This window comes from Siniperca chuatsi, linkage group LG22 (assembly GCF_020085105.1).
Source record: "Siniperca chuatsi isolate FFG_IHB_CAS linkage group LG22, ASM2008510v1, whole genome shotgun sequence".
Classification (NCBI taxonomy): Eukaryota; Metazoa; Chordata; class Actinopteri; order Centrarchiformes; family Sinipercidae; genus Siniperca; species Siniperca chuatsi.
The window spans coordinates 442,248-466,058 of NC_058063.1; the positions used below are offsets into that span (position 1 = coordinate 442,248).

The window sequence follows — 23,811 nt, forward strand, 5'->3', positions numbered from 1 at the left end:
TAGGACTCAATTATGCATTTTGGTGAGAAATACAACTCCACAGGGTACTTTTCATTCTTGATCTATATAATAATATATGTATTTTGCAGTATCTTATTGTGTTTTATGTGATTTCATGTTTCTGTCCTTATCTTCAGATTCCATAGTTATTTTATTTTAGCTTGTCTCATTTACTGTGAAGCACATTGTTTGCCATATACTGTACGATACAACTACACGATTAATAAATGAATCGATCGAGAGAAAATTAATCTACAACAATTTAGATAATTGATTAATTGTTTATAAAGGTCATTTATCAACCAAAAATGTCAAACAATCAGCGGTTCCATCTTGTCAAATGTGATGATGTGCAGCTTTTTTCAGTTTTATATTATTGTACACTGAATATCTTTGGGTTATGGACTGTTGGTCCGAGAAAACGGACCAAAAAGTCATTTTAAGACATCACCTTAGGCTCTGGGGAATTGTGATCAGGCTAATCAGGGCTCAACACTGACTTATAAAAGTGGTTGCTAGGCTGGCAACCAGGCATCAGCTTTTAGTTGCCAAAACTGAAAATATGGTTGCTATTTTTAGTCACTTTATATTTGGAGTAATTAAGATACTGTTCAGTTACTCTAACAGCATTATTTCACTAATGCAACAAATATTAAAAATGTATTAATTTTGAGGTGCTTGTTGTTGGGATTCAGGTAGGGCAGGTTTGGTTATTAGCAGAAATTTATATTTTTTATTATTATTTATACAATTGATATTATAGCAAAATTATTAATATAGATTAATAATTACTGGGCACCACCCTGGGATCAGGGACCAATAACCAAATGTGAAAAACTGTCTCAAAAAAGGTGGCTGTCCACCTAAAAATGTATATATTTAAGGTACTATCTTACATTAAAAAGGGGGGGCAGTGAAGGGTGAGATCCGAACAGGGCCCCAGTATGGCTACATCATGCCTTAACACCAGCTGGAAAGCTAAGCTAAAACAAGTGTGTCTAAGCTCTCAGCTGCATTAATTTAACTCTAATGGACAGAGACATTGGCACCGCTTCTGCTACACACTTAGTATTTCATGAATAATCATTGCTTCAGATACATTTGACAGCACACAAAAACATAGCTGTATGTGGAGATGTTTTGCTTTTCAACAGGAAATAGTGTCTGTACTTGCTGACAGTAAGGGCTTTGAACACACACAGACTTGTCTTTTTATAAAAGACAGGTAAAATAAATAGGTAGGTAAAATAGGAAGGTAAAATCAATACACTTTTGAAGTCAAACCCTAGCACAGGGCCTAATGTTCTGCAAATGGTTGACACACGTAGCCAGATTCTTACCAAGCTCTTGTCATGTGAGCCTGGTAGACTTTATCCCAAAACACAGCAACAGGTTGTTCCTGTGCCACCGTGGAAATAATCTACAACTAGAGGTCAACTATAAATGTCAGAATCTGTACAAATGCATTATTATTATTGTTATTATCACCATGTACTGCTGAAAAACTGGTTTGAAATGTATCATATTCAAATAAAAATGCAATGTCATTCTTAGTTTAACAACTAAGCATTAAAACATACTAGCCACACCAGCATAGGCAAGTATGTTCTTGTTTTTATGTCATGATAAACACCAAGGTTGCTGTTAGCGTCTACTTAAAAAGAGGTGGTGTATGCGATTCTGGAGAAATCCAATACCATAGCAAATACCATGATATAGAGCGAACAACGACACAGCAAGTAATATAATTAACGTTAGCTAGGAGGTGGGTTAGTTTAGCTAGGTCGTGGGTTAGCAAACTGTTGCTACAGTTGCTGCTGCAAAGCTAACAGAGAGGACGAGACAGTTTCCCAGGCAGCAAACCAGCTCTAGACAGTAATACTCACAACTCTCCTGCTACTATAGCAAACTTCACAACAACAGCACATCTGGGCAAACTAGAAAGTAAGCTGAATGTCCGTGGGCAAGTCATTTAACGTTACCTGACACGCAAATCATGGCTGGAATGGCTGGAAGAGTGTTGTGCGGCTCGGCCCGAGGCACTTTGTTTATTTATTGTTCATTATTTGTTTGTTTTCCATTTACATAGCCAGGGCTGTGTTCAAACACTGGGTTTTTTTCAGCGCACACACAGAACGGACAGCTAGCGGACTGTGAGGAGATATTCGCTGAATTTGACAATTTGTGAGTCATGATATAGGCACCATGAGGATATGCATCACTTTGATCTTAGGTTGGATAACATCACAAATTCTGAAATGTGGACATATAATTAACTAACATTTTCAATGTTCAGAACCACTTCCTTGATATAGTCTTACAAATACATTTTGCAGGAAGGTGGTGAGAAATGACCAAGTCCTAGTAGACAAAAGTTCAAATTTTATCTGAGCAAGTGCGTGCGTCTTCGAATTGAAGACTGGCTTTCACAATTCACAAAATGTTAATTGCCATGGTTTATTAACAGGTTGTGTTAGCTTTGAAACAGCAGGGAAAAGAGTAAAGATATCCCAAAGTACTACTTGATCATTTAATGTAAGATTTCTATCCTACGCATTTGTGTGGATAGAGCAGTCAGTACATAGTGTTTTCACAATGGACATTTTCACCTGGAGCAGTCACAATACCACACACCAAGAATGTTTTTGCTGCAACAGTTAAAGAGAATAATTCCCAGTTGATAGTGTGGTTAGAGCTCCCTTGGGATAGAAATGTTGTTTTTAGGACAATTGTTTGACATGTCAACAACGAAGCAAAAAATGTTGCATTGAAAAGAATTTCGAGTTACATATAGTATGTTAGTATGATATAAAGAAAGCTTGGAAGAACAGGAATGTTGGTATCTGTTGTTAATGCCAGATGTGATATTTTCGTCGATATGTTTACATGGAATATAGGTGGTGTGATGAAATTACATTCATCCAATGATTTATTTTTTGGGATGTAACATTTTCCAGATTGTAATTAATTTCTAATAAGGATTTTGTGCATTACTTTTCCTTCACGTTTCAATTATATACACATTTTCTCATGTGTTTCTTAAATTACTGCCATCAAGCCATTTGGTATCAAGTATGTCTGATGACATACTTGATACCAAAGTGAGAATATATTGAGATCTGAATCATGCAAGCCTTTTTCTCTTGCCTATTTATTGCTCCATAATGTTGTTATGGAGAAAACTCTGAAAAGCCTATGAGCACAGCAAAAAAAAAACTGTTGCAATTCTTGTGTTTCTACTGTTATTCTCAAACTGGACTTAGATTTATTTGGTCAAAATTCAGTAATCTCCAAATAAGAAGATAAGAAAAGACTATTGAGAGCAGCAACATTTTCCTCTGGGCTGTCTTTAAATAATTCACAAAATGCTACGTGACATGGTTTATTAGCTGTGTAAATTTACAATATTCAAGGCCGTATTTAACTTAGTATTTTTAAAATTTGGCGTGAAGTGTAATTTTACTACCAGGTTTAACAGCACATATATATCAGGGCAGAGTTTAAGTGGTATGTATGATAACCGTGATAAATACATAGGAGACCCTTGACAGCACATCATAGTAACCTACCACAGTGGCTGTCTCTTCGGTTCTGGGTACCGTGGGTCGTGTTCGCCATGCTGCCGGTTGATGCTACAGGTGGGTGGCAGGTAGCCGCCGGCCGGGGCGGTCCATGATGATGCTATGCCTACTGTTGTACCACCATCACCTCCTTGCCTCCTCAACGCAGCTTAGTGTACACAAACAGTACTAGTATGAGGTCATTTGTCGGGAAAAATACATAAATTCACCTGAAGATTATTAAAAAAGGCGGCTGTTAAACATAAATACCATATTGAACAGGACTTGTTCGCCAAGTCCACTTGCTGCTGACGCCAACTAACTCTTTCACCAGAGCTTCCTCAAGTGCAACCAAATTAAGTTAAAATGCGACAGACATTTTTTTGCTCTAACAGCATCACTACAGGAGAGGAAACACTTCTCCGGTATTTAGCGAATTATACGAACAAGCACATTTCACAGATGTATCCGGTATAGTTAACATTTCATACCTGTCTCGACGATTCCGCCGCCATTTTAAAACAAATTTGAACCGTGAGTGCGGTGTAATCGAGTCAAGAATGTTCACCGTCGATTGATTCACCTGTCTGGACCTGAAGGCATTATTAATCGACCTCGCAACCTCAGTACCTACAGACTCACATTATGAAGACGTTTCGGTAAATAAATTTCCCCAGAACTACGAATTGTTACATGAGATTTTCAATGTGTTATAATTGTCATTAAGCTTAAACATTTTGGAACTTTACTTGTATAATATAGTGTTTCCATTTTCTGGCATTAAAATAGTGTTTTCTGCATATATATTAGGAATACTCTTCCTAAATGTATTTTATTGGGCATTAGAATTTCCACATTGATATTCCATATCCTTACCGTTCTGGCCCACCTGTTCAATACAATTCAATAAAGTTTTATTTGTATAGCACCCTTTGTGCAGTTAAATGTTTTTCGGGTGATTGACAACTATGCACGCTAAAAATAAACAAGTGTTTCCAAGGTCAAGAATGACCTCTCACGGTCATAGATATTGTATGATAATGTGAAGCATCTATATCACTTATAATTTTTCAAAACAAATCCAGATCACTCAGAATATATCGAATTTAATTTCCAATATATCATTTATTATTTTTTCGGGCATTTTCTGCCTTTATTGGATAGTGATAGCTACAGAGAAAAGATAGTAACGTCGGGAGAGAAGGGATGACATGCAGCAAAAGGACCCGAGTTGGAATTGTACCCAAGCATATATATTGATAAATGCAAAAATAATGGTATTATTTCATTACATCCTGTTGGATTTATCCTGTAGCATCCACCAAACAGTATCCCTTTAGTTCTTAAAATGTTTAAAGCTTTCACTAAGATATTAAGCATCAACAGAAAATATTGACTAAAGCCTGATATATGATGTGAATAATGACCCTAACCATGCCCTCTAGTGTCACCATGAGGTTGTGGATTTAAAATTTAAAGGTGCTCGTGCTTCATCTCTGAGTAGTTACCCCTTGGGCAAATTCAGTAAATAAAAAGGTAAGAAGCAAAAAAGACAGGGATGTCCACAGGCTGAGGTTTGGTTTATTCCTTTATTAGATGTTAAGAAAATCCACAATGAAACAAAATAATTTACTCAGGGTGTACATGAAATTAGAACAGAGCTACTTGGGACAGAAGGGATTTCGGAACATTGGGGGGGATCTAGGTGGGAATGAAAAGACGAGGAAAACTTAAGTTTTCAGTGCTGGATATGTTCTTCAGACCACAGTGCAATCGAAACTCATCAACCCTTTCGGTGTCTTCCAAATGCATATACCCTTACTGAATGCATTTTCTTCGCTTTTTTTTTTATAAACACAGCCTATCAAAATGGAAGAATTAAATGGAGAAAGGTGTGATGCATTCCTTTCAACTCCCATGTAAGTGCTTTTTGTGACTTTGCTTCTTACACACATTTACACGCATGCACAGTCATAAGATAGTTTCAATAACTGATTTAACTGCATTTGTTTTTATTAAACCAAAATATTTTGTTTAATCTGACATAAAAAGATGGAGTGTGATGTTAACATGCTGCATTTTTAGAGACATTCCATGTTTGTTTTTTTTCTCAGGTGTCCCTCACTCAAAAGTAATCAACATGCAAAATTAATTGAATGACTTTTCTCCATATATTCTTAAATGTTTACATGTGCCAAAGGTGTTGCATAGGACTCAGGGCTCTTGAATTCCCCTCCGCATTGCTTACGCAATCTACAATGGCTTAATTATTTTTCTTCCCTAAAACTATAGCTCTAAATTAATGAGTCGCCTCTGTGGTTTGCTTGGACAGAACTCCTGTCAATAATTTCTTGCCTACAATCAAAGAAAGGTTTTACATTAATGCATCAATGCACTGTCACAGGTCTGAGTGTAGATTATGCAGTATGCTTATATTAAAAAATTCCTGAGTGTCTGATGTCAAAAAAAGGTGACAACACCCTGAAGTTGCAGTACCTTTCATTCAGCTACTCGGGGGATCCTTTTCAATTGAAGTGGCATTGGATTGAACAAACCTTGGGCCTTTACATATAATCTTTGCATTTTTAAATGAGGAAGCCATTTCCAAAGCCATGCCCGCAATAGAGACACCTTCACCTGCGACAGTGCATTACAGCGAGTCTGCTCACACTGCTGATATTTTTAACTGCCCATTAATGGAGGGATGATTTTAGTTATCTGTGCTTCAGTTTCATGGTATGATGTGACATCACATCACCCTGCTACTTTCCTCATAACCCTAAATTAGATTTTAAAAAATAAATAATAAAAAAAAAAAAACGGCAAGTATTAAGAAATGCACAATGCATTCATCTGCAGATGCTTCAACTCAATTTAATTTTCAAAGCACAGTCACAAGATGGGCCAGTCCAACCACACCTCAATGGTTTTATAGCTAATTTCTTCAAAGTTGTGTTTCAAATTTGGGGGGCATTAACGCATTTGCATTTTTGTGAATGTATGTCATTGCATACATTCACATTTCTCTGAGATAAAAGTTCTACTACACTCATTCTGAACCAGTGCCTTCACAAGTTCTATTACCAACACACACACACCCACACGCACAGTGAGACATTACTCAATATTTCAACAAGATACATTTAAACCACATGAAAAAAAAAAAAAAAAAAAAAAAAATTTGTACCTTAGTGTAATTATGCCATGTTTTTGGTTTGACCATCACCCCGCCACTTGTTTTGTTATATATTTGTTTAGTTGCAGCATGGAAAATTAACCATCAGTCAATGTTGATGTTATCCTATCTGCCTGGGGACAATGAACTGAAAAGATGTGTAGACACGTGAGATTCAAATACCTGCAAGTATTTCTGCTTCAGATGTTACAGGCCTGACAACTAAAAGGTTACCTTAAAATAAAAACTAAACCATATTAAGCAAGAACCACAATCAGGCAAAACCTTTTTCTTCTTTTCACAATTTTCGCAAAAAGATATTAATATAGTCTAACTGTCTGGAATACAAACAAAACTAGGCTATGCCATCTACTTATCAGAGGAACTGCAACTTCAAAAGATTTTTGAACATATTTATAGCACCAATAGTCTGTACCATAGAAATTACAAAAAAAAAAAATAATAATAAAACCAAGTATCATTCAGTTGCAACACAGGTGTCTGCAAAAATGACTGTAGTTAATGTCTTTCCATGATGGGTCTTTACCCCAAACCCCCCCACCTCAATTATTTTATAGCATTGCATTTCAAGTAGATTTTTTTTTTTTCAAACAAAACTTTTAAATTCCTGTTTTCTATTTTTAGAGGAATTTTTTAAATTTATTTTAGCCTCACAAACCATACTGTCTACTACTAGCTTTTGCAAGACTATCACCATTCAAAAAAATCAGACTCATTTATATCTTTTCACACATGAGGAATTTGGGGAATTTAGGGATATTTAGAAAAAAGCTGCACACGTGTTCTACTTCACATTCAGAAAGTCGTCCAAACTATCTAAATTAAACTCAAATTCTTACACAACTCAAAAATCTCAACATCCTTGTATTATCTTTCTGAACACAAGATGGAAGGTACAGGATGCGATAGCAGTTGTTTCACACAACATTAGGTTCAACTAGAAAAAGAGGAGCAAGACTGGCTGGACGCTAGACACACATGCACAACCATTCAGACACCACCAACTACCAGTATCCTAGTTCAAAAGCAAAATTAACAAAACTGACAAGGATAGAACAAAAGATTGTCCCTACAACCTAACGATGAGACTTGAATGAGGACCAGTGTACAGAAGAATCAAATGAAACAAATTCTAAAATACCTAAAATGCATCATGGCATCACTCAAAGACAACATATTTTTTGAGTTTTCCTATGTTCACTCACTTTTCATTGATCTGATTGTTGATTACATAAGGTTTTAAGTTAGTAAATGAAAACCAGCAGGGTTATGTGTGGGGGTTATGGAGCGGTGTCTCAGAAAATTAGCCTACATTTCCTAGCTCTGAGATGACCCTGAATCTTTGCTGGTCGAGGTCCAGTCACAAAAAGGTGAGGAAGGTTTCCTCTCTCCGACAGGTGTCCTCTGCAAAACCGGAGTATTCAAACGTTGCTGCTCCCTGGAAAATAAAGGGTGACGCAAAATGGTTAGATTGTTACACACGTAAATATCCATGCTGCATCTGACTGTTCACTGTACTGTTGCTTCCTTTACCCCCTGCATCAGATGTATTCTATAACTGAACAGGGTCTGTAGGGCTCCAGACTATAACTATTTAGTGTGACTTGTGACCATTTTTAGACACTTTGCAGTGTTTGTTAGCTGTCTTGCTGTGACTCTTCCAATTCCGTATCATTAGCTTGATTGCCACTGCAAGTGGATATTGGTGGCTGTTACTAAAAATGGGAATACTTTCTAGATAGTTCACATATTTTGATGACAATAGCACAAGCTGGTGGCCAGTAGTGTATTTGCCTGGGTCCAGACCTTTGATTCCGCCCACTCTACCGAGTTGACTGACTCTGATGAAAAAGTGAGTAACCAGTATGTCAGCATGGCGAAGCATCAGTATCGACTTAAATGAGATTCAGACAGATACATTGGTATCAAGTGATTGGTCAGGGAAAATTGAACCCTCCTCCCCCACGAAAACCAGTTAGAGTGGAGGCAATGTGAGTTGACAATTCTGTCTGATGAGGCAAGTAGTGTATATGTCTATCTCTAGAATCTTAATACCCCATCAATATTTGGCAAATCCATCAGTCTCTTTTCCCAAGAGCAACTCCTTTTGTGTCATGGAAGCTGATAGTGGCATTACACCGAAATATGTGCCCTAACACATTACATTCAATGAAACATTTAAATGTGCACTGTGACTGGACAATAACATAAGTATACAATTAAATTAACTTAGCTAGCGATGAATGGTTGTAGGGTTCACACAATCTGCTTGAAGTGCTTGAATTTTGAGGAGGAAAATAATCAAGTGCTGGAAATCCTTGAAAATAGCCCCTTTTGTAAACAAAGTGCTTAAAAAGTCCTTGAAATTCAAATTAACCACATAATGCTCTTATTATAATTACGCAAAAATCAGGCACATCCTGTCTCAAAATGATGCTGAAAAACTAGTGCATGCATTTGTTACTTCTATGCTAGACTATTGCAATTCCTTATTATCAGTCTGCCCGAATAAGTCCTTTAAGACTCTCCAGTTGATCCAGAATGCTGCGGCATGTGTACTGACAAGAACTAGGAAAAGAGATCATATTTCTCCAATATTAGCTTCTCTGCACTGGCTCCCTGTAAAATCCAGAATAGAATTTAAAATCCTTCTCCTCACCTACAAAGCTCTTAATGGTCAGGCACCATCGTATCTTAAAAGAGCTCATAATACCCTATTCCTCTTATAAAGCTTATAGTTAGGGCTGGCTCAGGTGAGCCCTGAACCATCCCTTAATTATGCTGCCATAGGCCTAGACTGCCGGGAGACTTCCTATGATGCAACTCTTTCCTCTCTCCTTCTCTCCCTCTCCATCTGTATGCATTTTTATCCCATTACTGCATGTTACTAACTCGACATCTCTCTCCCGTAGTTCTGTGCCTTCACGTTTCTCTCCTCTTTCCTACTGTCACTTTCAGCAGGTATTTCTGCCTCCAGAGCTGCAGAGACTGGATCTGTGGTTGTGGGCCACCTGCTGCCCCCATGTTCCTGCTCGACAACTGCTACTACAGTTGTTGTTATTGGCTCTGTTACTAATACTGACATTATTTTTCCTATAGCCGTCATTCCTATTACTATTAATTTATTAATATTAACACTACAATTACATCTGTATTATTTTTTGTACATTGTGACTCCCCCACCTTTCCCAAAATCTCTCTCTCTCAAAAACCTAACATGGCAGCGGCGGATGGCCGCCCACCATTGAGTCTGGTTCTGTCCAATGTTTCTGCCTCTTATACTATGTTTTTCCTTGCCACTGTCACCAAATGCTTGCTCATGGTGGGATTTGTTGGGTCTCTGTAAATAATATTTAAATAATAAGTACGGGCTAGACCTGCTCTGAATTAAATTGTTAAGAATCAGAAATTATTCAGCTTTTTCTTTTTTTTTTTATTCTGATGCATCACCATCTCATGGCACTCTGAGGCGCACTCTCCCTCTCCTTTCTTCCTCGCCTTGATGAGCCTGTTACCGAAAACTAAAAAGGCCAGGAAAGTGTAAATTTTAATCTAAATAAACTGATCTTTATGGCGATTGGCTTTTGCCAAACACCAACAACCCTCATCGTGCAAGATGTAAAAAAAAATGTTCTGAAGAGTTTGACCTATCGAGTATGGGTAAGTCGGCCCTTAAGGGCCACATGAAATCAGCAAAACACCAGACAGTCCTCGCCATGCTACAGCCTCTGCCTCAGTTTGAGACTTCTTCGGGCCTCAACCGATACATAATAAACAGGTTAGAAAGTAATTTATTATCTAACATTAAAGGGGATGGTCTGAAGAGTGACTGATGAACATGGATAGTAGGGTGTCAACTAAGTTAGTGTGTACATATCAAGTCCCATCTGTGATAGTCAGCATTTCACTCCCGCTAATATGAATACATATTAGATACACATGTATGTAACATTTGAGCCTCAAACAGTGCTTCACTGAAAAGTTCAAATTGGTGAATTGAATATGTACATGACTAGTTTTAAGAGAGACGGACACTGATCACATCATTTATTTATGTTCAATAAAAATTTATATTTGAAAATGAATGTTTTGCTTTAAGTGAAGTCCTTGAAAAAGTACTTGAAAGTCCTTGAATTTCATTTTGTAATGTCTGTATGAACACTGAACGGTTGCTCAGGAATAACTGCATTTCTTAACTTTTACAGAGGACCATCAGAAAGCATCCTGACTGGAAACATTACAAACTGCCATGGGATGTGCAGGACAGGCCCAGGACCGGAAGGCTCTGCAGCGGGTGAACACAGATCATCATTGGTAACCATCTACCGAGCATCAGTGATATCGGAGAGATGAGGTGCCTGCACTGAACCCACCGGAGCCTGTTCACCCTGCTGCTGTCTGGCAAGCAATACGGAAGTATCCGCTGTCGTATAACCAGACTACAGAGCAGCTTCTTTCCTCAGGCTGTGAGACTCAACTCCACTATATATAAATGATATGGAACTTTCTGTTATGCTGCTTTTGTACATTACCATGCCATTACCTTTGTATATGTATATAAGTAACTGTATATATTGTTTTTATTTTTATTTGTATTCCATTTAAAATATAAATATCTGTATATATGGTCTGTGTGTGAAGTGTGAAGGGGGCTACAACTTTAATTTCATTCTGCAGCCTTGTGTTGTAGAATGACAAATAAATGTACCTTGAACTCAACATACTTGTTATATATATAGATTTAAGTGTTAATCCTGAATTTGTAACATTTAAATAGAGGTCAGTCTGACATCCTGACACTGTATGTACTGTATACCATGCCACATTGTCTACTGTACACTGTTAATGATTTGCAATATAACAGTGGGAATTCACACAGTCAATGACTGATCATTCTTTGTTCAAGCTGACATCAATTAAAGTTTAAAATCAATAAAATGCACTTTATTTTGGGTCACATTGGTCTCCTCTTTTGGAGATAATGTTATAATTTACATCATCCAATTGACCCGTTAAACCTCTGGGATGTGGCTACATCCACATCCCAGAGGCGCTGCTGTATTCAAGTGACCAAGTAAGGTCTCAGGCAATATGAGAAAGCACAATGTAAATATTGCAGCAAGGCTGGCAATATTCTGGGTCCAACAGAGGAAACGTTTTTTCCCCATTTCCATCCTAGCTTCCTTTGTTCCTGTTTAAACAATGTCTTGATCAGCCCTGCTACCACTACTGCACATGAGCTCCAGACATCCAAGTGGTAGATTATTAAAATAACAACTGCGAGCTGATGAGTTACAAGAAATGAAGACTTTTCTCGCCCTGCACAAATTAGAAAAATATTGTCTGAGAGGGGTTAAATGAGTGTGATCAATGCATGGTCTGATGCAAGATTTCTCACTTTCAGACCAGTTTTCAGCCACTACTCGGGTGATGGAACAGATATGTACAGTACATTTTGTTGCAGTTCAGGACAGGTTCAATGAGGTGTATGTTGCCTAATGACTTCAACCCTTAGAACAAATTTGTTTATACTGATCATCTCTCAGATTGAAATAAAATAATGACAAAAACATTAATAGTGTCACCGGTTTGATGTGTTGCAAGAAAGTATTGTGCCTAAAATGATTAAGATAATATGTTTTTGAAAACAGGTTTACCTGTACACTGAGATCCAGGGAAAAGGGGGGAACAGAGTGTGTTCTGCCACCAGCACTCATCTTGCTGGTTGCCAGTTCCTCCCTGTCCACTTACATTTAACAGAGGGAACTAAACAAGACAAATGAGAAAAGGTTAGTATGTTTCAGTAAACAGCTGCCTGAGACATCACAGGTTGAACCGATTTTACAGCTGATGACTGATCATGAAGCACTGTGTGGTTAGGCCAATATTTTTGTTAAATTCTCTAGCACACTGATCATAAAATATTGATAATCTTAGGAGATAATTTTAAGAACCTCTCACCTCTGGCACATCTCCAACAAAGTCAAAAGAAATCCCATACTTGGGGATCTGACCTGCTGTTGCACTTAAGCAGGATTGTTTTTCTCCTAAAGATTGCTCCTTTTGAATCTTGCCGACTAAGACGTCCTTCTCTCCACCTGCAGTTGATGCAGCTGCTGCAGTTTTGCAGTCTAAGCAAATCTCTTGCTCAGCGATTGGCAGGAGGGTACTGGAGCCCTCCTGTGAATCCAGAGAGGTCTGGGCACTCTTCTCCATGCCAGACTTCTTTAATCTGGGTAAGAATTTACCAGATTCCAGTTCTGACTTCCCATAATAAGGGCCCTCACATTCTGCATCCTCCTCCAGAGGTTTGAGGTCTGCCTGAGGATCATCAAAGACGTCCACTGGCGCCAGGACGGGAAAACTCACCTCCTCTTTGTCAGTCTCAGCCTCTGAATCACTCACTCCACCAGGAGACAACTCTGAGGCCGATATTGGTCGGAAATGAGTCCTGGGGGAAATGCGAATGGCCCTGTACTGCGTACGGTTGATGCCATATATTCGTGGGTGGAGGGCTTCATTCTCAGAGTCCGAGCAAAGAATAGATTTGGGCTTGAACCCTGGACTGAACGAAGCCATGTCCTCAGGCTCAAAAGAACACTCAACATGGAGAACTTGAGAGAAGGGATTGTTCAGGTTGAAGGATGCAAACGGGTATTCTAAACCTTGCTCCTCACTATGCAAGCCACCGTAAGATCCAAGCAAATCTTCATGGAAGATGAAAGAAAATCCCTTATTCAATCCATCTCCGCCTCCTCTAATGGCCTGGTCACTCTGCCCAAAGGACACAAGAGGCCTCCACAGGGGCCTGTGCCCAGGGGCAAAGCAGCTGCCCGTGTTCATGAACACATCTGTGCCAGTGATGGTAAGCATGTCTGAGCTAGAAGCAGATGCAGCTGCAGCGGCACACTGTAGCAGGCTATCTTGGGTGTCACTTGGTGGCATAACAGCCCAATTCTTATCACCACTTAGTGTCTTCAACTCTCCATACACCCCTCCTAGGATGAATGATGTACTCTCCTTGTCAGAGTTCAAGTTCCAGGGCTTGGACGGAGTCATGTAATCCCCAGCACCATCTAGTTTGTTTTTGGCTAAGTCCTGTTCTTCTTTCTTGCCTTCCCAAAGGTGATACTCTGACCGCTGCACTGCTTTTTTCTGAGGTCCCTGAATTGGAACTCCTTTTGCTTGTACCTCCAGACAGCTGCAGCAGTAACTGCTTGACTCATCTGAGAATAGCCCCTCACTTGGTTTTTCTGTTCCTTGCCTTGACATTACAGATTTGTCATCTCCTATTGCAGTCCAAATGTCCTTTATTATCCCTGAGCTGTAGTCATCACTGTGTTGGTTTGTGTTTTCCAAAAACATGCCAGTGCTGTACTGTTTACTCTCATCCTCTTCTAATGCTATACCACAAATGGACTCTAATTTAGATTTTTTGGTGAAGGTCTGATTGGATGATGTATTAACACTGACCTCTTCACACTTACAGCAAGAGTTTTCTTGCAAAAAATCCAAGATTTCATCCTCCAGATATGTACCAGAGAGAGGAGGGATTATACAATCAATCTCTTCGTTGCCAGTTTGAGCAGCATCCTCTGTAGGAACATTTCCTTGCTCGTTGTCTGAACGAGTCTCCTCTGAATGTGACCATGGACTGCAAGTTCGTGTTGAAAGGTTAGAACAGTGTTCAGTTTCATCAAAGGCACTATTTTTGGTCCATATTAGCAAACGAGACTGTTTATTAGAATGTGGGTCGAGACAGCTACTAGAATCTGTGTTGTTTTCGTGACCAACGGTGAGTGAGTCGTGGGGAAAAGGAAAAGTGGGGCTATCATACTGCAGCTCAAAAAGAGAGAAGCAGGATGAGTTGGTGGCTTCAGGCGGCTCCTCCAGATTTTCAGATAGTTTGCTTAGGGTGAATGAAACACTATCAAGAAGGGGGGACAGCCGAATGGGAGAGTCTCCCACGAAGCTTTCTCCATCTATATCTTCTGAAGTAGATGGTGAATAACATCCCCACACTTGAGCCATGTTTTCAAGATCCTCCATTAAGAATCCAACAGATCCCGAAGCTTCCTGTGAGTCTTTCCGTATTGCACTTTCCCCTTGCTGCTCAAGGCCATCTAACACTAAACAACATTCTGCCTCAATGTCTCTTTGCTCTTTGCTTTTCTGTCGAATCATGCTTAAGATCCGACTCTCTTGTATTGAGTCTGAGGCACTAGTATCCAATATGGATTGATAAATATCAACTTCATAGAAGTGAGTGAATTCAGACAGATGCTTGTCATCTAAATCTCTACTATCCTCTGGCTGAGGGCAGCTTGAGGTCCCAGTGAGTTCAGCAGTTTCATCTTCTGCTTCGCCAGGCCCTTCCACAAAGTGCCCATCCACAAATGAGCCTGCTGCTAGGTATGTTCTCTGATAGCTCTCATTGGCAATGCAGACTCCCTGGATTCTCTCCGGCACCCTTTCCATGTCAGTTGACAAAGCAAAGCCATCAGGAGAGTGTACCTTGCGTCGATATTTTGTTTCCAGCTTGCTTTGTCTGCTGCTGAAAGGTACAAAATACTCTGTTATGGGCTCAGTGTACCACAGTGGCTCCTCCATGTATTCCTTTTTGTTTCTGGCCTCAACTACAGACTCTTTTGCTTCCTTCCAACCTGGATCTTTACGAATCTCCTTAAGCGGTCTCTTCCCCTTTTTGTAAAGCTGTGGATGTTTGGCAGCACCTCCAGTGGCACTGCTACTGCTCCCTCCTGTGTTTCTTCGCAACTCTTTGTCAATTACCTTCACCTGCAGCTTCACCTGCCCGCTGTTGCGTGTTCTCTTATTCTTTGCAGCCTCCCTGGATTTGTGCCTTATTCTAACTGCCTTGCTTCTGTATGACTTAGAGTCACCCTGGTTCCCACTTGAGCTTGAGCCTGCCTCACTAGAGCCAGAAGACCAGGATCTGGGTCTGTATTTGCCTTCAGATCTGTGTCTCATCTGTCTCTTACAGTGGACGGTAGACTTCTCCTCTGCTGCTGCACCACCATAGTATCTGTTTTCTTTCTCCTTCTTGCTTCGTCGTTGCTGGCCTCTCTCGTTGGTCACAGTAGTGATGGTACCACATGCCTCGAGGTTTCGCTCCTTTGCAGCCTCACCTTCACTGTTGCAGTCTTTTGGGGAAGAGGTGTCCGTGCTGGTCTGTGGAGCTGCAGAGGATGATGAACTTGAGTATGCGCAGGCCTTAGCCTTGTTCCACACCGTCATGATCTCTTGGAGACAAACAGGTTTCTCTGACAAAGGAGGAAAGGCTTCATAATACCTGCAGTCACAACAGACAGAAAGAAAACTTGATTTAAACAGCTGTAGACACACATTTTCAAAGCTATACAATATCTATGATGTAGCTTACATTTCCACCTGGTCCTTTGAAGAGGGGGACTCAGCTCGGTCCGGAGACTGACAGCCATCAGATTTCTTTTGAATCTGTTTTTCCTCTGTAAAAGACATTGAACATTAAGAAACCTTATTAGAGCAGTTATTATTAAACCTTTATTCCATCTATTTAATCAAAAAGTTCTAAATATGATAATAAAGGGTATCAACCAAACCTTTCTGTTTGTTTTGGATATCCTTTAGTTTAGAGCAAAGCTCTTCAACCAGGCTCTCAATTCCAGAGTTCTGCACGAATGAGAAAGACAAGGAACACATTTTTGGAGAACTCAAACTTAATACTATGAACAGCTGATCACATTTTCATTACATAATACACACATATACTTGTGAATGTGACAAATAAAACTCTGAGCTTCAACAATAGTTAGAACTGATCTGAACACATTCCAACATACAAACATATTTGGTTAAATTTACACATCTGAAAACTTTGTCAACAATCTAATCAAGTGGCACATCTTACTATATAACTGGAATGATTGATGACGATGTCAATATCATGGAAGAGTATTACTGGTACTACATTGTAGTGATATATTGTAGGGATCAGTTGTATTTCAAGGGGGACACTGAGCACCGGCCCTAGAATCTGCTTTGTTTTTTGTGATTAAAAAAAACCCAAAAAGATAAAAGAAACAAGTCCTGACGTAAACACAAAATAATCATTTATTTTTCTAACTCCAAAAACAACTATGATTGTCAAGATCCAGTAGCCTTAGGTAAGAATGCAGAGCTTCCAAAAGCTACTTTGACCCCTAATGTGATCCAAAAAAAAAAGAATGAAAGGCACAGGGTTGACACAAGTCAAGCCAGCTGACTTAAAAGAGCTTAGGCATGCTCGGCTATGACTGTGCTATATTTAGCTATGCTGCAGAAACGCTTTCAAAAAAATAAAAATGGCTCATCAACAGTACAAGTGATTGACTCATGATGTTCTGAGACACTGAACAATTCCTACATATCCTGTTTAGCTAACTGTCTTATCAAATTGAGCAATGATACGAGAAAAACATAAACAAGGGTTTGAAATAAACAAGACAACTACTTTCAAATGCTAGCTTGGACCAAGTAAGCACTGTCAGAGCAAATAGCTTCAAACAATTCAGAACATAGCTGCTCCTCAGTACCAGTCCTGCCAAACTTTTTAGCTCACTCATTTCCTGTTCACTCTTCCAGAAATGTATATCCCTTACCATGCCACTTCATGAAAAGCAAAGCAAAGTTTTCTCCTGCCCTGCGTTTCCTCTTGCATCATTGTGCTAATGCCGGTCAGCTGACAGCGCGACCAACTCTGCTGCAATCCTGTGCAGTATGTGCTGGTTAAAAAATAGACTGCAGAATCAAGTCCCCAGAGAGGAGCTCAACACACCACCTCTTGCCTTGCAGACCCTTCCCTCTACCCTCCCCTCCCGCTTTATGTTGTGTCATTCTCAACTAAAATCACACCTCCCGTACTTCTGGCCACAGACAAAAATGTCAGCAAAACTCTCCGGAGCTTATTCGCTGACACAAAGTTATGGAATAAAATGAATATACTTCTGGGATATACGCTTACATGCAAATGACATTCCTTTGAAGGTCATGCATTATGAGTGAGGATAGCATTGTTTTATGTCAAGGAACAACTTTAAACAACTGACCTTAATATAACCTTTGAAGACTAATTCAAGGTGTGGCCACCCAACCAAATGAGGGGACGATGATCTTCCCTTGTTCAATGCTCTAACCTCCCACATTGACATAACTTTATTCAGTGTCTATTCATCTTGACTTATGCAGTTAATATCTGCATGAATACACCTTAACAAGCTATACAGAATACTACAGTAACAAATTCCTAACATAATTACACCCTCATACACCTGTATTCAGAATGCTTTTCATTCAATAGTTTCATATTCATTTTCAATGACTGGTTTGCATTCCTCCAAAGCGAAAGTGATTGAAATTAATGATTATTTTACACTACAGAAAAATAAAGCATAGCTTGATTAACACCACTCCTCATAAGAATCACAGGATTACAACAATCAGGCTGAATGATAATGATTCTTACTTCATCAGATGCAGAGCGGAGGCATTGCACAGCGGCTTGCTTCTTCATTTCCTCAAGACTCAGGTCGGTCCCTCCTTTTTTCTTATTCTTGCCCCATTTCTTCCCAGTTCCCTTCTCCCAGCCCAAGAAGATGTCATTTTCCTTTCAGACACAAAACCCAGAAAAGTCAGTCACAAAAGAACAAACAAGTGTTAAACAGTAGAAAAAACATGGAAAAAGCATATAAAGATTACACAAATGATATACTAAATGTGTATAAACATTTCTATACAGGCTTATATACCATAACAATTTGCACACAAACACGGCAAACCTCATATCAATAAATGTAATGACAGAAATCAAAAGGAGGAATTAGTTAGTGGTACAAGTACCAAGATGTGAAATGTCTTCCACTAACGAGGCCCAGGGGCATGGGGGGCAGAGTATACAGAGCCATCAAGTGAGGAGGGCCAACAGAGATACTAGAATGAATAGCCATGGATGCGGGGAGGGGCCCATAGAGAACGCCTATGTACAGGGTCCAGAATTTTGTGCTATACCCCTGACGAGGCCATTATAGTCACACACTAATAAAGCCCACTGTCCACTCATTTGACAATGCATAATACAAACAATGATAAACAATCAAGTTTTTTGACTTGGCTAGAAATATTTCTTCAAGGTTGTGGGAGCGCACCTGGTCCTGCAGGTCATAGTCATAACTGTCATGCAGGAGAAGGCTGAGGACGTAGCGGGTGTAAATCATGGCATCAATCCCGCACTTCTCAAGCTCCTGGCCAAGCCAGCTTTGTACTGGACCCAGCGACTGGAGTAAAGACATCTCTGAGGCAGGCAGGGGGCCCAAGAGGGAGTAGGGGCAAGAGAGGTTTTCAGGAGGAGCAGGACCGTCTGAATCGGTGCTCACTGGACGCATGGGACCTCAGGTGTTGGCCATTCTCAGGTGGAGCAGCATTGTGATGGGTAGTTACAGTAGGGTGGTCTGTGAAGAAGGGTACAGAGAGAGGACGAGGCAGAACCTTGGGAAGAGGGGGCAGTCACTCCAGCAGTACGCACTGAAGAGGCTCTACATGGGGAGGCATGTAGGATGTTATTTTTTTGTTTGTTTTTTATTGCTTTGAGCAAAAAGGGGGATTTTACTCGTCAGGCATGGCTTGTACTGCTGATAGATCTCAGCTGCTGAGCAAAACACAGGATGTGTTTGCGTCTCAGTCGGAAGGGTCCATTTTGGGGCTACGTCTTACTTCACCGGCACAACCTGAAACAAAAAATGCATGAAGGCATGAGGTCACTACTTTTAGTAATGGAAATTATATTTTCTTTGATCTAAAGGGAAAGAAACAGGGGGACAAATGTTATGACAGGTCCCACCACAGCATATAAGTTGCTTACCTGCAAGTTAACGGGCTCCTGAGAGAGCACAAGCTCTGTAAACAATGCAGACAGCAGCCATACTCATGACACATCAGGGTGGTAAGCCCTCTTTAAACATGATAAACACGGTAACAAGAATTACTGACCACACACACTAGAGGCTTGGGTTTAAACCATGGTGATGTGCATTTTCCTCAAAATACAGCACACTCACTACAAAGTGACCTCTCACATTAATGTGAAAGTATCTCAAACATGTGTAATGAGTAAGTAAATGCAATGTAACACAAGAACTGAGTGACAGGAGCAGTGGTCATGACCACGTCATTTTGAAACACCTGAAGGACAGCAAGGCTTTAAAATACTCCTAAAACAGGAAGCACCACTTTACTTAATATTACGTTTACTTTATTATTCCCTCCACTACAATCACAAAAAACAACAGCTGCATAGTTTCAATTGTGAGTAATTAAACCAAATATGTCTTGGATTAGTGCCCATGACAAAACAACAAGCAAACTCCAGCAGTTGAGTATAACTGTGTGGGCAACAGGCAGGCAAACCCTTGCTGTCAAGTGCATGTGTTTCATATGGCAGCAGTGGATTAGGGAACCGACTTGAAGAGCAAATGGAGGCTGCACCGATTTGATTGGCTGGCCCGGTCGTCACTCAACAATGGGACATTATGCCTTACCCGTTAGAGACGTCAAAGGGCAAGATAAGAAGCATGCAGTATGCAACCATACCATTTCAGCAGCCATCACCCTTTGGTAGAATAACATTGTGCCAGCAGCTGAAAGGTTAGCTAGCTTCATCGATAACTAAATAGCTAAATATGGCTGACTAGTGTCTACAACCCAGCTGTTTCTTGTATGCACACTAGCCCCGGCAGCTAGCTCCTGACTGCACTGTCCACATACCAACTTTAACCTACAACCCTTTACTTGAGGCAATTACTCTCCACAATGTAAAGGAACAAAGTAATGCCGGTTGTGCAGTGTTAACTAGTGAGCAACCTAACTACTTTACTTAACTAACTTTAACGTTGTGCAAATATGTAGTTTACTGACATTAACGTTACATTGTTGGGCTATCGAGTGTGGTGATGTAACTACATAACAGCTAGGAAGGAAATTTGAGATTAAGTATTAATGCCATTTTTATGTTAATATACCACAGAATCTGTGATTTGGTAACAGCTGAAGTGTCAACTAACGCTACACTGATTTGTGGTATTAATGTCGGTTAGCTAGTCACTTTATAGTCAAGGTAAGGCAAGGTTAGCTGGACCACCGACCTTTAGCTAATGAGCTAAGTTAGCTGCAGAGTACTGCTCGTCTCCTGTCATTAGGCAGTTTATTAATATTTTAACGTACCTAACATGCATTACGACGTCTCCCCGTCCCCGCGGAGACTAACGTTAGCTTGGTACATGTCGGACAGGTGAATGGAAGCTGCTTGTGTACGGTGACATTAGAGCCCTGACGGTTCTCCATTAACGTTAAATAGTTAGCTAGCAAACAGCAACAAGCGAACGTAGGCTAACTAAGTCTAAACTTTCCAAAGGAAACGTAGCACCCAAAATGGCCAACACTCAATAATGTACAATATTGTAGAGATGTCCGATTTAAATTGAAACAAACGTTAGCCAACGTTAGCTTTCACGTACGCTTGTTGTTGTGACCGATGGGGAGGAGGAGCGGCTGCCCCTGTAGGCTACCAAAGGACTGTCAAGACGTTTTCCCTTCAAAAATGTACGCCATATCGTCATACAGCGAAGAGTAACCTGACTAAGTATGGAACACTAAACGGGGACAAAAACATTACAATGCGAAAAGAAAACTCCCAGCCGGTTCACTGGTTTACTTACCTGCCGTGGGCTGAAGTAAAGAGAAGCAGCGAAAGGGGAGCGGCTATTTCTCTCCCGCTGCCGTTCCGAGCTCGAGCTCTGGAATCCGCTGCGGTAGCATCGCGTATCATGGACGCCGACAGAAATGGCGCTGTTTTCACATCCAGCACTTCTTCAACAGCGTCAAGGAAACTGGCGACATTCCGGCTCAAACAGGAGGAAGGTCATTCCTCGATGACACCTAATACCGAGAGCCACAATGTCCGCTACAAAAAAGCCAGTTTCATTCAGAGGACTGCTGAATGTGCCACCCTCCGCGTTCGTATCTAGGAAACAAGGCAAACCTCTGCCGTCCTATTCGTATTGGTTTGATTCCTCCGCTAGGGTATTGCATCAGAAGCCCAACTAGTACTCTTATCATTTCTACTCAAACTAAAGTAAAATGATGAATGACATTGAGCAGATTAAACTCAGCACTGAAAATTACATAAATTATTAAATCTTCTCTTTTGGGGTTAACTTTTGAGGAATTTGTAAAAAATAAAAACAAATTAACCACTATTAACACTAAACTCCATTAACCACTATTCTTTATGTTTAAATACACCACAGGCTATACACAGTACAATATGGTTTTACAGTTTGTCAAAATTATATATTTACCTTGTAATCATTATTTGCTCTACAATGTGATATTTTGGGGGTGGTGCTTATTATTTAGACCAACCACCTTCCCCCGATCAAGGGTCCATAGTATAGCACACTTCATCTGACCCAAGGGGTTATGATCTCTGGGATGAGGTGAGTCAAGTCCTATTGACCAGCTGTTTGCACTCCTGCCACCACACACAAAAATACACATAGAAACACACACTCATGTGCTTCATTGCCTTCTTGCTGTATTACTTCTTGCTGTGGAGCAAAATAGGTCAGGACAGGAGTGTGTGCAGACAAAAAAAGTATGTGTGAGAGTGTGTATGCTTGTGTGAGTGAAACAGAGTTTGTGTATCTAACAGCTGACATGTTATAAAGGCAATATCTGACATTTTACCACAGTTCCCAGAGTCCCTAAGGGCCAGTTAGTAGACTAATATTGAGTTCTACTTTTGATCTTTATTGAAGCCAGAGAACTGCAGCCAAAGGCCAAATACAAATTGACCCTTTGCAACACAGAGGCCTGATCGATGAGGAAGTTGTGTGGGTTTTCACCATTAATATACTATATACACGCTGTAAAACATCCTTTTCATTAAGTTGTGTAATCACTGAGACATGGAGTTTTGAAATAATAACCTGAAAGACTCAATACCAGAGTTGTTAAGATGTATTCTTTTTTCCTTTGTCCAGTCCAGTTCAGTTCAGTTTAGTTTGTTACACATTAGATATTATTTTCGCGTTTCCATTGGCAAAGGTTGTAGATGGTACCTAGAGAACCACTCCATTCCGTCTCATTTTTTTCGTTACCCTTCTGTTGAGGTTCCAAGTGAGCCGAAAGTGTTTGGTGGAAATGTAAAACTGTTTCTATCTTTCCTGTCACTGATAAAATCTCATCTGCGCCTCAGCCACAAACACAGTAACATGCAACAACTTAATATTCGCAGAGCAACATCTCAATCTGCATTGCTTATTGCTCTGACACACTTTCTTAACAGTGTTAAGCAAGTGTCAATTTGGAGCAGATGGCGCGATTAAAAGATGCCCCATAACCCTCTACCAGGAAGGGGGTTAGGGAGATGGGGGAAAGGGTGGGGTCAGAGGCCTCTGGGTGATTTCACTGAAAGCAAAATGTTTTCAACAAAGCTTATTGCTCTTCACCTTAACAGCGAGTTCACAGTGCGGTCTGAGGTGAAGATGGTTATCATCCGTAGGGTGGGTCACTAAGGAAAATCAGTCACAACTAACGAGCTAGATCACTATCGACATGTAATATACTGTACACACCGACTTGTTTACATTGTCTCTGTGTCCTAACACAACCTCATAAGCATTTTCATACCGTCAATCAAAGCTAGCATTGTTCCATTTTTTCTGCTTTTACCCACAAGGGTCAATTAATGTTAGTCTGAATGCATAAGAATGTTCAAAAAGTAACTTGTATGGGTCTCAATAACACTTAATGACTTCAAACTCATACTACATCACAACTGCTGGCCGTGTTGCAGTACGCATATTGTCACCAGTGTTTGTGTGTACTAGTATCGTATTTTTGCTGCTCTAGCTCATCACAGTTAATTTTGTTTGATTCTTCATTATAGTGTCTGCTATATATTTGCTCACCTGCTCAACCACTCATAGCTCTCTCCCTTTAACAACTTTCTCGCTTATCCCACAG

General features: G+C 40.1%; 2 protein-coding genes across 5 annotated transcripts in view; both read right to left on the bottom strand.

The window, feature by feature from the left end:
* Positions 1–4,203, bottom strand: part of tbc1d14 (TBC1 domain family, member 14) — a 78,258-nt gene extending 74,055 nt beyond the window's left edge. Inside the window, exons 1-2 of one of the 3 annotated variants that reach the window (XM_044183551.1) lie at positions 4,052–4,203; positions 3,570–3,729 (exon numbers count right to left, since the gene is read on the bottom strand). In XM_044183551.1, coding sequence (XP_044039486.1) covers positions 3,570–3,618 — 49 coding nt within the window. In that variant the 5' untranslated portion in view covers positions 3,619–3,729; positions 4,052–4,203. The other 2 variants (XM_044183552.1, XM_044183553.1) reach the window with 2 other exon arrangements.
* A 927-nt stretch (positions 4,204–5,130) lies between these two features.
* kiaa0232 (KIAA0232 ortholog) lies at positions 5,131–21,824 on the bottom strand. 2 transcript variants are annotated; one of them, XM_044183345.1, is made up of 8 exons: positions 21,501–21,824; positions 18,936–19,514; positions 18,257–18,397; positions 16,356–16,425; positions 16,157–16,241; positions 12,718–16,066; positions 12,414–12,522; positions 5,131–8,194 (listed from the first exon to the last, which is right to left on the bottom strand). In XM_044183345.1, the coding sequence occupies exons 2-8, from the start codon at positions 19,170–19,172 to the stop codon at positions 8,178–8,180; spliced, it is 4,008 nt and encodes a 1,335-aa protein (XP_044039280.1). In that variant the 5' UTR covers positions 19,173–19,514; positions 21,501–21,824; the 3' UTR covers positions 5,131–8,177. The 2 variants fall into 2 exon arrangements, with proteins under 2 accessions (XP_044039280.1, XP_044039281.1); XM_044183346.1 differs by lacking the exon at positions 21,501–21,824 and adding an exon at positions 19,649–21,474.
* Between the last annotated feature and the right edge of the window lie 1,987 nt (positions 21,825–23,811).